This window comes from Wasmannia auropunctata, unplaced genomic scaffold, assembly GCF_000956235.1.
Source record: "Wasmannia auropunctata unplaced genomic scaffold, wasmannia.A_1.0 LD336095.1, whole genome shotgun sequence".
NCBI lineage: Eukaryota > Metazoa > Arthropoda > Insecta > Hymenoptera > Formicidae > Wasmannia > Wasmannia auropunctata.
In genome coordinates this window covers 2,550,337-2,566,186 of record NW_012026795.1, presented here as the reverse complement: position 1 = coordinate 2,566,186, position 15,850 = coordinate 2,550,337, and the positions used below count along the sequence as shown (strand labels likewise).

The window sequence follows — 15,850 nt, the reverse complement described above, 5'->3', positions numbered from 1 at the left end:
ATTTTTAAATTTTATACATAATAATATTGATTAAAAAATAGAAATATTTTAAATTGAATATATAGTATTTTTTAAGAAAAAGATACAATTAAATAAACAGTTAAATGGAAAATTAAAAGAAAAAAGAAAACAAGTATGAGGAATAAAATTTTAAGCTTCTCTTAAAAAATTTATTGAATATTTATCATTTTATACGATAAAGAAAATATTTAAATTTAAATATTAAATAATCTTTCCTGAAATGCTAATAAAAATTAATTCATTTAAATATTCCATTGTATATTTTGAGTACCTCTTTGTATATTATAATTAAAAAATTCATTAAAGTCATTTCTGAGCTAAAAATAAATTATATTACGTCTTTAAAATATTAAATTTGCTGTGCAGATTTTACTTTTATCTGAAATTGGAATAATAAAAGTAATTTGAAAAACATAAAATATAATTATATTGAAAAATATAAAATATAACAAGCAAAAAATAAATATTAAAGTCGAAGAATCATTTTTAAAGTAATCGGTCACATGTGTGTTTTGATTACAAATTATTTCAAAAAATTGTCAAATTTAAAAGATGTATATATTAATGATATGGATTTTAATTTTATAATATTGCATTAAATGGGATGTCTTCTCCTAGTATGGGAGGGGATACGACAGAGTGTAAAGTGCCAGGACTTGGTCGGCCCTGGAAGCCAGATGAAGTCTGAAAGTGCCCCGCGTGCTTACCTTTGTCGAGCATGTCCATGTACTATTAGTATACGCGAGATCGAGTAGCTTGCCGGACGTTTTTCATCGGCGATCGTCGATTACTAGTAGCAAGGTTTCGATCAGCCTGCAAGCAAGTTTTCTCCGCGAAGTCCTTGCGCTTCATTGCACTCTTGTCTCCGTTTCTTGTTCCTAACGATTCTCAGGATCGTTTCGCGAGAATCGACGGCTCTGAGATCCTAAGGATAGTGGCAATTAAAACTGGATCGACGAGAATGAAGATCGCCACTACATTATTTCTCTTCGTAGTCGTCGGTAAGTAGTTTGTTTCTTTTTTCAAGAAGTGACGTGGCTGCAGACGGTTTACTTTCCTTTCGTTACTTTGTAAAATATATATATTATTTATATTTGTACTCTTTCTCCTTCTCTCTTCTCGAGAAACTCACAGTAAAATATTTAAATTAATGTGATGTGATTTAATAAGTGGATTTTTCAAATTAATTTCAAGTTCAAAATTTAAATTTTTATTAAGGTAAACGTCACTGATGTAAAACCATCCAGCTGCGCCACTTCTGTGTAAGATGCGTAAAATGCAGAGCACGACAGTGACCGTCGATGTGCAAGTGCACATCCGGTTATTTCGTCGCTCTTGCTGCATTAATATCTCTAATTTAATACATAATTTTGATTACAATTTTGTGATATATTCGTATCCATTGAGTGATTGTGCATTAATAATTAAATAATCTGAAAAATTTATATTAGTATGTCAAATAGAACGCAGAGTTCAAGATACACATCTGATGTGCCGTCAATTGTGCAATATAAAAATTAATTCTAGTATCATAATAAAATAGAACGATCGTTATAAATGCATTAATCGTTTGATGTATACAAATTTTCATTGAATATTTCTTTTGATATTCATCGTAAACATCGGTTTTCAAATCTTCTTATGCCTAATCGTATTTTTATAATAAAATGTATATATGATATTAATTGCGTTAATCCTTTGTTAATTAGTAAAGAAAGTTTTAAGCAAACTTTATGTAATTTGTACTAATTTATTATAAAATGCATTAAGTTGCTAAAAAAATATTTTAATACTTTAAATATTTTAAGTGACACATGATTATTATCTCCTGTTTATTTGTATCATTAATATAAAGTTGAATATTTATTGAGTATTTATTTAATGCAATAGTCAGATTTGTTGTAAAGTTTTAAATCAACGATTTGCAACGGAGTCGAATTTGAAAGCCGATTGCAAAAACCGTCGTATCGTTTTTACATGGGCGATTTCATTTGTTGGGCCTTTCTCTCATTTTTATTGCGCCTTGTATGAACTGCATAATTTTTATTCTGTGCTATCGACTTCGACGTCTGTACATTATTCTTAACTCGACTGCACGTCTCACACGCTGTAAATCGATCAATTAATCAGCGTACTTCTTCCTTACTGTACTAATAGTCTTGTTCCTCTCTATAGCGAAGAAATTTCTCGCTCTGTGATAAAGCATTTGTACATATGTATGGGTCTTTGCGTACGACATTACGTTAAGCAGGTACTATATGTCCCGTGAAAAATTCGCAGTATATCAGCTTAGATACGTGAATTGCGCGCAAAAATATAATTTTCCGTAATTTCACGCTACTGTTTGCAATGATCTGAGCGTGACTGCGATGGTTACGCATTGTGAAAAGCAGCTGGACTTCTTGCGGGCCGATACTGTAGTGCATTGCACTCGATGCATCATTATGCGTCGTGATGCGTCAGGATCAGTGGAAATTTCTTAAAGATTTTAACCTATTTTTGTAAGGAAATCTTTCACATTTTCGCAAATAAAGTATTTCTAATCAAAATGGCGTTTTTTTAAAGAAATAAGTAAGAAATCTTTTATATAAATAATATAATTTATTTTTTCTATGATAAATAGCCAATTGAAATATTTGTAACAATTTTACAAGTGTACAATAACTTTGGATTTCTTGTCTTTACAAATTGTAAAGTATAAGCATGTAAAATAATTCAGTATGTAAAAAGGTGTATTTTTGCATATTTGTCAAAGACACAATCATTTCGGTTAATATTGCAAATTATTTATTCATCTTTGTTATACATCTAACAGAAAGGAAGTCATTGAAACTAGTCGGTGTACATATCGTATATCTATGTATGTGTACATAATGTGTAAATAAAAATGATGAAACTGTATGATTAGCCGTGGCTCTCGCTACGTTAACTAATTTATTCTCTTGTGTATATTGCTCAAATAGGCTTAATAATACTTTGAAAATGTGAAGTCTGTTTTGCAGCTCATTATTTTATTTAACAAAACAAACGTATGTTGTAAATTTGAAATTCTTGATAAATTTAATATTAATGACAACTTTTAAATCAATATATTATATAAAGAAAACAAATATATTTGATTCAAGAAGTTGCAAAATTTTTTAAGTATAATTTTTTCTATTACTTTTATTTCTTTAAATTTTATTTTCAATTGCTGACGAACACACATAATTATTTTTTTTTTATTATTATTAATAATCTTTAATAGTACTATTTATACTTAGTACTATTTCTTTCAATAATTGAAAAGAATTTAAATATTACATTGTTTGATTTCCTGACATCGTAAAATTAAAAGTGTTTCAAAAGAGATTCATGTAATAAAGCGTTTCTTACGCGATACGCTGCGCACAGTATAACAGTATACATAACGTATAGGCGGTCAAAAATTACCGCATTGAGAAAAGTATTGCCATTGATTTGCTCAGTGATGCAGGATAGAAAGTGCGAAAAGATTGGGTACACGCGCCGCAAAATGTAGAATGAAAAAATGGAGCAGGACGTCGAAAGTACACAATTTCGATCGCTGGATAATCGTCATCGAAAGTGATCTAAGAGAAAGGACTCGGCTTCGCTTCTTCTGTGTAATTGTATATTTTTTTTTTTTTTACAAAAGTGAAGAAGAAGGGAAAGAGATACGCGCGAGTATTTGCCGAAGTTTCTACGAAAGATATATAGCAGCATGTAGCTCTTATTTTTTCTGTACATGCTATAAACTTAACATGTCAACGGATATGACGCGTAATTAAAGATGCGAAAGCTTTCTCCACGATTATCGGAAAAGCGGCTTTCATACTTAGATCTGCCGTACTATGTGAATTAAAGTGTAATTGTATTTAAGTTCTCTAAGCTCAGAATTTGGTATTAAAGTGAAACGTACATGTTTTTCTGTGGCTAAATCGAATCGGGGTTAATTATTTCTGTGTTGACTAACTTCCGAATTAACCGGTCTATTTCTAGACTCTATAGACTGTAGTTCTCTTACCAACTGATATAGAAAATCTGGTTAGGTTTATTTAATCTGTCGAAAACAATTTTTATTTATTTGAATTTGCTAAAACGCGTCAAACACTTAAAACTTCAAAAGCATAAAACATCTTATCTTAAAATAGAGAGATCGTATTTTGTATCGTTGTAATATTTATTTGTGGATGATAACTATTTATTACATGTATGCAATCTATTTCTTCAAGCTCAATGAAGCGGTACGTGACACGAAAATAGGAGAATGTCCCGTTTGATTTCGAAATGACGACGTGCCCAGTCAAAAATTAGATTACCTTAAAGACTGACCGGTTCGGCTTCTGCCGATAATCCTTTTACCGAGATTCGCGGGATGCGTATTTGGGGAATCAGGCCAACCTGTCTGTGTAAATGTCATCTGTGCGCATACTTTCTACTTAGTTACGTCTAACAATGCTGGCCTCGTCAAGTTGACGTCAGTCGTTCATTATATTTGTAATTGTCAGACAAGATTCATATTTTTTTTCAATTGTCATTTTATTATTTCAAATCTGATATCTCACAAAAAATGTTTTGTAACCGATTAATATTAATATTAATATTTGCAATTTATTTTCAATTACAAATTACTTTATCTTTCCTTTGGAATAATAAATGCCATGATAAAGTATAAAAAGTGCATTCAAGGGAATAAGATGTGATCTACTTTCCTTTATCAAACGATTTTACCTTGATTAATGATCACGATCGACAGATCATTATGTAAATTTAATGGATTATCGGATTTACTTTATAGTCGGCAATTGTCAGCGTCTGCGAAAGGAGAGATTGGCGTTAGTTTCTGAATCGTAGATCGCGTCGATTTTCTTTCATTTTCTCCGTAATCGGAATCTGATGATAGAGCAGAGATAATAAAGTAATATTATCGAAGCGGCTGGCAGTCAAGGTGAAGGCCTTCGGAAAGTATTACACGGTATTCGCTCGGTATACGATCATTGTTATGTCGTTCGACGATGAGAATCCCGGTTAAGTGAAGAAAAGTGAATTTCGCCATCGTTCGTAGAATCCTGTACAATTCCTGAGAATCATATCGTGACTCGATTACATCAGGCATCCCTCAAAAGCGAAAGTATGTGTGAGATCTGTACCATCAAATATCATCATCCTCGTGTTGCCTCTATTTGCAAATAAATCTAAACTCGCATATAAAAACGAGTTTCTTCGACAGAACTATCGATCTTCCCGACATATTAATCATTTATTTTTCTGCAAGGTATATCTGCAAGTAATATATCTTGTTGGTCTTTCTTTTTCTCAAGCATAGAGAGAGAGCTGTTATGTTACAATTGAATCATATATATAACAACATTTTATTTTTCACATTGTATCGGTGTACGAGTACACAAATATAAATTATTAAGCCCATATGTGCAGTCAACCGCGACTGCTATTTTGAATGTAGCTAATGTGATCGGATAGCTAACTTATCACAAATCACGGTGAAATTTCGCAGCTTTGATTTCTTCTGCTTTTCACTATCGTGAATGACACACACGCGATGTGTCATTACCAGTAGTGCCCTGAAAAAAAGGAGGTTTACATCCGTTTATCGGACTGGAACGGTAAAATTTCTATTCAAAGATAATTTCTCACATTACGAAACGCCACTCGTTTCGCCGACTTTCGTGCGTCACAGAGTGCAATACGCGATTGTATAATAAATTCGAAGTGAGAACAGTACCAATCATTCTGGCTTCTCCTTTGGCTGTATTTATCGCAATAAGGAAGCTATTAGCATCACCAAACGACAAAACAGTGTTCGGTATTAATTTGTCCCGTTAGTTATTAACTTCATTGATGCTGTAATAATTTATGTACTCTCCGTCTGTAGAATCTCTTTCACAATGTTTTGTTATTTCTCATCCGGTGTCGCTAATTAAGAAAAAAAAAGAGATCTCTGCTGTCGTGTTTTCTCCAGTCTGCAAGCGACACTTCATGAAGATTCAGTTAATTGTTATTTTTACAATGTTCTTTCTCACAATTTAATTGTCTGATGGCGAGAATTTTTTCGTTTGCGGTGAATAAACGTAATGCTATATTAACTTTGATATTGAAGTTGACTTGCAGTTCGTTGTGCTGGGATATAAATAAGTATTAATCACCGATTATTTATATTGCTTTCAACATTGATCGAAAATCAGAAATTCGAAGATTGTCACAATTTTAACATCGGGAAGAAAGCAGTTTGACCTCATGATAATCATGTAATGCGTGGCGATCGGTCAACGCCAGGGCGTTTAGTCAGGTTTCAAGTGGGTCACTAGGCTATGGCCCAACGGCACACCTCCGGTCCGGCAAATATTCCTTAAACAAATTCCGGAAATACCTTTCACGAAGTTTGGAGTACTCGTCCTGCGAAGAAGAGATTCCAATTCTTGCAAAATCTACTTACTCGATATATGTGTATAAGTTGTTTTAACATAATTGAAATGAACGATAATGTAATCGCAGTATGTATAGTCATTCTATAATCATTATCACAATGAGACAAGAAATAGATCTAACTAAATGGTAATTTTGTTTGAAATTTATGGTACGTGAAATATCATTAAAAGTTCTATTGATGGAAAGGAATATGTCTATATATCATTGAAAATAGAAAACTGCTACAAAGTAAAGATCGTTTTGATGGACAGTTTTAATGACATTTGGCCTACAGCCTTTTAGTGCTCTATGTCCAAACAAAGAGAAAACACGTAGACGTAAATCACTATTATTTTTTTTTGTGGTGGTTATTGCGACAAGGCTATTTCTCTTTAAAATAATCTTCGAGAAAGGAGATTGGAAAGTAAAGATTCATAGAGTTACTTTCATTTATATACAATTGATATTTTTATATATTATAATACACGATTAAAGTATCTTAAATATTACCTTAATATTCGCGTGTTAGTATCAGTTTATTAATGAAATTTATTAAAAATAACTTTACATATATAATATAACGCATAATATAACATCAAAAATGAAATGTAATAAAGATTGCAAATTGTTCCTTAGACATACTTTTAAAGATTAATATTAATATCTTCTTTTAATTTATTTACTCGGTCGCCAGGCAAATATTTTCTAGGTGAAAGTATATATTTTGAAAACACAACGTTAACAGACGACGAAGAATCAATAGCACAGAATATGCAAATGTTAAATCATTTACAAACATGTGCCCTGATTATTCAGTATTCGTTTTTAACAATCAATTTTTATTAAAATAACCTTTTGTTTTACTATTTTATATATCAAAATAAAATTATATTTATGTTTTTAAATGCATTATCATTATATCATTATTTATAATTATAATAATTATAATAATTATATTTAACAATGTCGAGATTTGGCAATAATTTTTTAAGAATATTTATTTTATATTCATTGTCTACAATTAATTTTATATTAACGAATGTAAATTTTTCTTTCATCTTCTGCTTAATTTATAAACAGTTGATAACAAAAGTTGCAAATTAAAATTTTATAATCAAAAATATTTGTAAATGCATGTGAGAGCTTTGACAGGCATTATTAATATAACATGGAGCTTGAGACAACTGATACTTCAAGAGTCATGAAACTCGTATTCATCTCGGAGCATAACGGATCACGCAGAACGTCATTCCGAATTCGATGGATCAGAGGAACGATCCATGGCTTTGTTTCTTCCGGTTCTGCTTGCAGGATGTACGTGGCGGGAGGCGCTAGGCACGTGTGTGTTTCAATCTGACTTTGGATTTGTTCTTAACTGTGCTTTCAAAAAGTCCGGTCTCTTCCGTGTCAGAAATCTCGGAGGTGTAAAGGGTTACGTCGGCTTGGGTGAGTTGAATATGGGAGCGATCACGATCGTCAATTCAATAATCGCGTTTACTAATAGATCGGTTCTCCGATCGGTTCTCTGATTCGGTCGATTAATTTCACGTGGAGATTGTAAAGGAAACGAACGACCTTGAGACGATGTAATTAACATGTAAACGAATCAATTGATTATCTAGTCCATATCCGGGTCTTAAATTTGTGTTAATGTAGTTAACAAAGAACTCTTTAAAATTTAAATAGTAGACTCTTTCCAAGAATATTTATTGTATTAAGAAGAAAAATCTATAGATCTATATTTATAGATGCAAAATATATAGTAAATCGTTTTATGAACTATATGTATATAAAAGTTTCAATTAAAATTATGTAATAAAATGATATTGATGTATAAATATAATTGATTTTAATTTAAAGCACTAAGTAATTTAATATTATACATGTATAATTAAATTAAAATTTAATTTAACTTAATGTTAAAGTATAATTTAATGTTGCTAATACTAAATACCGAAATGCTTTTTCCTTGATTTCTTTAAATGCTTATATTTTTTATATATAAAGTTTATATGTAAAAGATGAATTCGATTTTTTTATATGTTACGTAAATTGCTTAACCAATTCACTATAAGAGATTTTGTAACATACTATGATCATACTATTTACAGGGATTTACTGCTTGTAACGAAAACTTCTTAAGAACAAATTAAGATTTTATCATTTGGTAACGAACGTTTAAATGGGCATTTATGTGTAATATAAGACGAACTTTGCTCAGATATACCCATCTGTCACAGATTGTGAAACGTTCTGCGTGTATGAATGCAAATGTCCATAGTGATTTCTAAATTATACGTGACCTGCATTTCATTTGGCCAGCAGTTCAAGGAATTAAGTTTCTACTGATTTATGTCTGTAAATATTCATTGTGTATATTTTTCTCTCCAAACCATATATTGAGAAACAAGGCGATTTGTGTGTTATGTTGAAATTTTCGCCTACCCGTGCACGCTATTTACGTGCGTGCTGATGCGTTTACCGTGTCACTGTCGGAAAATGCATGTCCAATTTAATCGCGTGCGATTGTTATATAAGGTTCCTTTTGGTTGAAAAGATGTGACGAGTACATTTAAGTGATATAACAATTGTGATGTCATAATTTGATGATTGACAGCAAATCGAACCATGTTGAATCGAAGACGTTCAATCTTATTTACGATTTTCTACTTACTATAATTATAACGAACGTTTAAATGTGCAATTTTGTTTCATCATTTTTTAATTGTCAAAAATATCTTACGATTTAATTCCTCACTGCAGCTAGCGTAATTAATTTTAATCTTATCTTATATTAATCTGAATTTCTTGCAAGAAAGACTCACATATAAGTTAACTGCTTTAATAAATTGCAACAGCGTTATTGACAGGATTATTACGAAATAAGCGTAGATTGGCCTGTATATAGACATAATAATACGTAATGGCTTAACCTGTGGATGCAACTTCTGGACACTACCCTCCGACCGACGCGGTCGCTGTTTCGCGTCTTTAATAACGCATTGACAAGTCGATTATGATTTATTCACTGCCTTGACCTGACACAGTTGTGAACTAAATGTCCATCATACATCTTCGTAAAGGAAGACCTTTTCGACGAGGACACGATTTAATATATGCAACTGAGGATCAAATGTCGAGAGTGTAAAAATGAGTTACTATAGGCGTTAAAATGACGTAATGCCTTTTTACACAATATTTGCCGACTTCAACTTGCCGCCAATTTACTAGTTAGCTGACAAACTGTATTCGCATAAATAAAAGTATGTTAATGGAGAGATTTCAAAATCCTGTGTAGTTTCAATATAAAAATTTCAATGTAAAAATAAATATAAATGTGAAAAAGTACATAAATTTTTGTCAAGTTATACATATATAATTATAAATATATTTACAATAATAGAATAATAAGAGAAAAAGAGGTTGGTGCGTCAGAATTGTGGTTCTGAAAAATCTACTTCTATATTGACTGACTCTTCATGTATATCTACGCTTTACTGCGCGTCTCTATTCTCTTAACACACTTACAGGAAGCTTTCTACAATAGTGCTGTCTTCTTCTCTTTGTAAATAAATTAAATCGCCTCGTCTACTGCTGTTTTCTCACAATACTATTTTAAGTCTTCCAGTGTTTGCACGTCATGCTTATAATTAGTAAAATTAATTCGATTTCGCTTGGTTGCAGGATTTTCCATTGGAGACGAGCTAGGCTTTGGCCAATCGCTCTCCAATTTGGAAAATGCAAAACGAAGAAGCGTGCAATCGAACAGAGTTAATGGACTCGCACTTAGTCCTTTGAATACGGTAAGTGAAAAATTCCAAAGTAATCCAGTTTATGCTCCAGTTTATGCATCCAATTTACGTAGGCAAGTAACTAAGCTACTCAGACATATATCAGAATATAAAAATTATACATATATTACTTGTGTGAATGATATCTCTAAAACAAAATACGTAAGACACCGAACAAGTGAATTAAATTGTATGACGATTTTACTTTCGCTTATTGCCTAGTTTGTCGTATTTTCTACTTTCCTTGTTGCCCCGAAGCTCTCTGTACCAATACCAGTCCTAACACGTTCGCTCACACGATACTTTCGGGCCGAACATCCTGTGTATAGGCGATAGGTATCAACGTAAATTATAGCCATACTCAAATCGGCTCATGGAAAGTCCAATGCGGACGAGGATCAATGCGAAAGCGTTCACTCGTTATTCATATCCCCTCTGGAAATCCACTTTGACCATTCCACGGTGTGCAATCTAATTGCATCTGCTCTCGATGCTGTCTAGCTCTTGGTCTCGCTCCGCGGCAACGATCAGTGATAATCATAGGATTATATTCTACAATGCCGTTACCAACTTTTAATTTCGTAGCCGCTTTTGCCGAAGAAAAGACCATCTGGTGCGATTATTTCGCAATCGACATTTCGCTTGTAGAAATTTAATCTTTATCGCGAAAGTTTATTTATTATGTAAATATAATCTAATTAAAACATTTATATAATCAAACATAATAACTAAAATGTTGCGATAACTAGACTTATGTGTGTGTGCGTATTATTGCGGTTTACATTAACTTTGCGACCGTTTGTATGCAAATATAATATTTACTGGCCAGATCTACTTTTACTGATTGTGTCTCTCTAACGCGAAGGGGACTATTGAAGCGATTGCAATATAGTGATGCTTTGTCCTCACCTCGGGAGGAATATGTAGGTCGGAGATCGAATAAGATGGATCGGTTTTTCTACATCGCTGCAAGAAAATATATATGGATTACACTGCCGATATCGGCCTTGTCACAACTGGTGCGTGAATGTCGCTCCGGCGGCATTCACATATGTACGCCGCGTGTTTATACGATATGTTACGATTTTGCTGACATTTCTTCAGGCAACGCACGAATGAGCGTCGTGCAACTTTCCACAAAGTGTAACTCACGGGCTCTGTATTATTAGAACTAGCCTAGAAAATTAGGCATGAGAGGCTGAGAGACGGCATTTTAAATTCCTCTCTCACTTCACACTGAATACAAATCCATGATTTTTGTAGGCAAACAATCGCGACGAGACACGTGCAGGATCGGTAAATACCCGCCAAGTAGTACCGCCCTTCAAGCCGTTGCCTATCGGATCGGTCCGACCGATGGCCCAGCAACCTGAACGTCAGAAGCTGATAGTGAACGCAACGGCTCTTAAAGCGGCACCAGTGCTGTCGGCGATGCAGCAGGAAGCGCTGCGCCAGCATCATCAACGAATTCATCAAGAATCTAAGATAAAGCAGCAACAGAGAATACAACAGGAGGCGTTGGCGGTACAGATGTTGAAACAACAACGTCTGCAGCAGCAGGAAGCTATGAGACAGCAACAAATGCAGCAACAAAAGCTGCAGCAACAGCAGAAGCAACAGCAGCAGCAAATGCTCGTACAACGGCAGCAGATTATGGCGATAGAAAACAAGAAGGACCAAATGGTTATGGTGATCTATTTTGGATTCAATCTCAATTTATTTAATATTAATTCTAATTTTAATTTAATTGATGAACAATTGAGATCGTAAAACGCCTACACGATACAAAGCGGATCTTGGTGCTGCTATATAATATTAGTGTGAATCTTTATATAATTTTCGGTTCGTATAACACCACGTGGTCACAAATCGCGTGCTTCACCGCAGCTCCGAATCGAGTGGTATATGTAATATCACAATTAAATTGCCGAAGGCAATCTAATAAATCGATGCTCAAAGCATCGATTTTAAATCCTGTGAAAATCCTCCCTCCCTCGCGACGTCAAATAAATGCTAACTTGCATCTATACGAACCATTCACACCGAATCTGTAAAGAAATTTATTGCGAAAAAATATCATCTCATTCCTGGCTGAGAATATGGGGTGATATTTTTTCGCAATAAATTTCTTTACAGATTCGGTGTGAATGGTTCGTATAGATGCAAGTTAGCATTTATTTGACGTCGCAAGGGAGGGGGAATTTTCACAGAATTTAACATAGATGCTTTGAGCATTGATTTATTACATATAATTTGCGACCACATAGTGTTATATAAACCAAAAATTGTAAGAGTCACACTAATATTATATAGAAGTACTAAGATCCGCTTTAAACCGTGTAGGCGTTTTACGATCTCAATTGTTAATTAATATTGTTCCTTTAAACAATAATATGCTATTATCACTAAATAGCTACGATCAACTTAATACTACAAATGTTTCGAAGCATTCTTTGACTGGTTGATTAATAAAATTCTTTCTTCTGTTTAATCAATCAAATGCTTCGAAGTATTTTTAATATTAAGTGACCTGCTCCTTATATCAAACATATGAATACATTTCTATTTCTATTTCTATGGATTCAATTTATTCTAATGAAAAGCTCTTTGAGCAATATCAGAGATATTACACTTGATTAAATTCTGGTAACGACATATGGCACTTGGTATTTGTAAGTCTCTGTAATTTACACTATATATATTTCGATTTTCCACAGCCACAAATAATGGCGGTAGCAGGAGCCCTGCCGAAACTACCTATCATTGCCGCAATTCCGCCAGGTATGATCGAGGCTGAGGCCCTTCCATCGTTGTCATCATCAAAGGCAACGGCTAATTTAATGTCAAACGTTGGCTTGCCACCTTTCATCGCGATGCCGCAATCGTCAGCAAAACTCACGAACAGAATCAGTGGTGGTGGCACCCTGCTACAGGACTCGGATAACGAAGTATCAAAAGATGATTTTACACAGGTATAACCGTAGTTTTATATAACGTAATAATAATTTTATTAAAACTCCATTTATATAATTTAATATTTTTATCTTTACTATTACTATTGTAATTATTGAAATATTTTTAATTATAATAATTTAGAGAAATAGCTAAGCTCACGAGAATATATCAAACATATTAAAGTAGAGGCCGTATGCGAGCCAATACGAATTATATTTAATCTTCAACTTTTATATTTTATATATATATATATATAAAATTTAATAAAATGTTGCCACATATTTTAATAAATGTATCCACAAAAAGGCATATTTATAAAGACTGTAAATTTGAATATTATTATTATTATTTTTATACAGCTACCTTTGCCGAGCGACGAAATGGCTGCTTCAGTGAACGAAATGACATTGCTCTCGCTGCAGCCCATTTCTGCAACAGATGCCAGCCAATCGCCTCTTCAACAAAACGAAAAACGACAGTCTTTACCACTGCCCAACGATTTACCTTCTTTGGCCCCCATCCAGGGGATGGAAACCTCCTTGAAGACTCTCGCAGAAGCAAGTAACATTACTCTAGAAGCTTTGGAAGCAGCAATTCTTTTGAGACAGCAACAGCTTCTTAAAAAACAACAGGGACCCACAAGTACCAGTACCACCACAACATCCACACTATCGCCTGTTAAAACGTAAATTATTTTAAATTAATGTTTTCAACTATTTAATAATCTTTTAAGTAAGCATTTAATTAATTTAAAAAGATACAGATCTTTACTTTATAAAAAATTAAAAGTATTTTTTATGTAGAATATCTCGTTTAATATCTACATTTTATGTCTAATGTTTAATTGTATACCTACTTTGTACATACAATAAAATACATACATACACAGGGTCCTCAAAAAGTCCAGAAATACTAAAATATCTCGAAAACAATCAACTATAGCGAAAAATATGTAAGAAGCGAAGTTGTAGGACTAAATAAAATGCCTAATGACGGTGATAAGAATTTGACTTTGGGTAGAATCCGCAACAGATCATATTAAGGTCAAGTTGAATTTTTTAAATGGAATCCGCCTATCTCATTTTTTATTGCATATTCTTGTAGTTTACTTTAAGAGCTTTCCAAAGCACTATAATAAATTAAGTATATCGAGTTATGAGGCTTGAAGTGTACAGTAAGCATTAGCATATTATCCCACTGTCCAAACAACGGCTAAAATCTCTAAAATATTATTCAGGACCATGACCTTGACACATATGCCAAGATTAAGGCCATTGGAGATTGTTGCTCTTATTTTTATTTTTGAAAATTATTTTTATTTAAAAAAAAAGAGGGACAATTTTCAATGACCTTGACCTTGACCTTGACATATATATGCTGTCAAGATCATGATCTTGAACATCATTCAAAAAGCTTTAGCCGTTCACACATCTGATATAATATTACTGCCGACGGTATACTGTAAATTTCAAGTCTCATAACTTGGGATACTTAATATAGACTTAACAAAGAATACTTTATTATATTATATGTTTTGGAAAGCTCTTGAAAACTTTTGGAAAGCTTTGTTTTGTTCTAGTATGCAATAAAAAATGGGAATTAAAAAAATTCACTTGTACCTTTATAGGACTTTGTATGACTGCAGATTTCACCTAAAATTAAATTCTTATCACCGTTAGGCACATTTTATTTAGTCCTATATAATTTTGCTCATTACATATTTTTCGTTCATTATTTACGAGATATTTTAGTTTCAAATTTTTTGAGGAATGTATAAAGTCACTCAAGAAAGAAATCTAACTTTTTAATTTACAGTAAATACAATTCCGGAGTTACTAAAGTGATGAATGCGCCGCGGGAATACTATCCCGTTGGATACGACAAGAACTTCGACGATAATTTTGCAAGTCGCGTCGATCTGCCGGATACGAGTTTCTACTGTGGCGATCAAAAGCATTTTCCGGGTCTCTATGCCGACGAAGATTTGGGATGTATGGTGAGGCTTTTAAAAACATTATATTAAAGTAATCTTTCAGAAAAACATTTAATTCATATACAATACTTATTTTTAAAAACTCTTGAAATTGAAATTTTGTGCAATTAGGTGTTCCATGTCTGCGCACTGACAGACGATGGCTTGATCATGAAGAGCTTCCTCTGTCCGGAATCGACGTTGTTCGATCAAACGATTCTGAAGTGCAACTGGTGGTTCTACGTAGACTGTAAATCTTCAAAGAACTTGTACGACAGTAATATACCCATCAGCAAGAGTTACCAGCTGATGAAGGCTTTGGCGTTCTTCTCAGCGTACAAGAATCACGATAACAGTACAAATAGCACAGAAGAAAGCGAAGACAATTCTTGAAGCAGATCAATCAAAGATTTATAGAATTAATCAAAGGTTCATAAGCTCAATATTTAATATCTGGAAACCGTCTTGTTTCCATGATAAAACTTCTAGTTTAAAAAATGTTTTTTATCTGTATATATAATTTATTTTCTCAATAGAGAATATAGTAAGTAGGTTTATACTTCAGAGGCAATGTAAATAGTAACGCGTTCCTCGCTCATTGTTGAATAATAATATATATGTTTTTTTTGCGTAAAATTCCTTGCACTGAAATTAAAGCGTTGAAATAAAAAAAAGGACGCAGAGA

General features: G+C 33.0%; 1 protein-coding gene and 2 long non-coding RNA genes across 11 annotated transcripts; 1 reads left to right on the top strand and 2 right to left on the bottom strand.

Annotated features, from left to right (window-relative positions):
- The first annotated feature begins 717 nt into the window (after positions 1 to 717).
- LOC105462718 (transcription activator MSS11-like) lies at positions 718 to 15,801 on the top strand. 2 transcript variants are annotated; one of them, XM_011709539.1, is made up of 8 exons: positions 719 to 1,022; positions 7,759 to 7,893; positions 10,132 to 10,250; positions 11,502 to 11,927; positions 12,956 to 13,210; positions 13,553 to 13,878; positions 15,009 to 15,189; positions 15,298 to 15,801. In XM_011709539.1, the coding sequence occupies exons 1-8, from the start codon at positions 983 to 985 to the stop codon at positions 15,556 to 15,558; spliced, it is 1,743 nt and encodes a 580-aa protein (XP_011707841.1). In that variant the 5' UTR covers positions 719 to 982; the 3' UTR covers positions 15,559 to 15,801. The 2 variants fall into 2 exon arrangements, with proteins under 2 accessions (XP_011707842.1, XP_011707841.1); XM_011709540.1 differs by lacking the exon at positions 7,759 to 7,893 and having other exon boundaries at positions 718 to 1,022.
- On the bottom strand, positions 4,579 to 7,752 carry LOC105462716. 8 transcript variants are annotated; one of them, XR_976100.1, is made up of 6 exons: positions 7,639 to 7,752; positions 6,127 to 6,435; positions 5,677 to 6,002; positions 5,391 to 5,603; positions 5,172 to 5,302; positions 4,579 to 5,101 (listed from the first exon to the last, which is right to left on the bottom strand). It is a non-coding gene; the product is annotated as an uncharacterized LOC105462716 (long non-coding RNA). The 8 variants fall into 8 exon arrangements; XR_976099.1 differs by having other exon boundaries at positions 4,579 to 5,090; XR_976101.1 differs by having other exon boundaries at positions 4,579 to 5,302; positions 5,677 to 5,788; positions 5,902 to 6,002.
- LOC105462717 lies at positions 10,422 to 11,490 on the bottom strand. Its single transcript, XR_976102.1, has 2 exons — positions 11,148 to 11,490; positions 10,422 to 10,895 (listed from the first exon to the last, which is right to left on the bottom strand). It is a non-coding gene; the product is annotated as an uncharacterized LOC105462717 (long non-coding RNA).
- Positions 15,802 to 15,850: the final 49 nt, after the last annotated feature.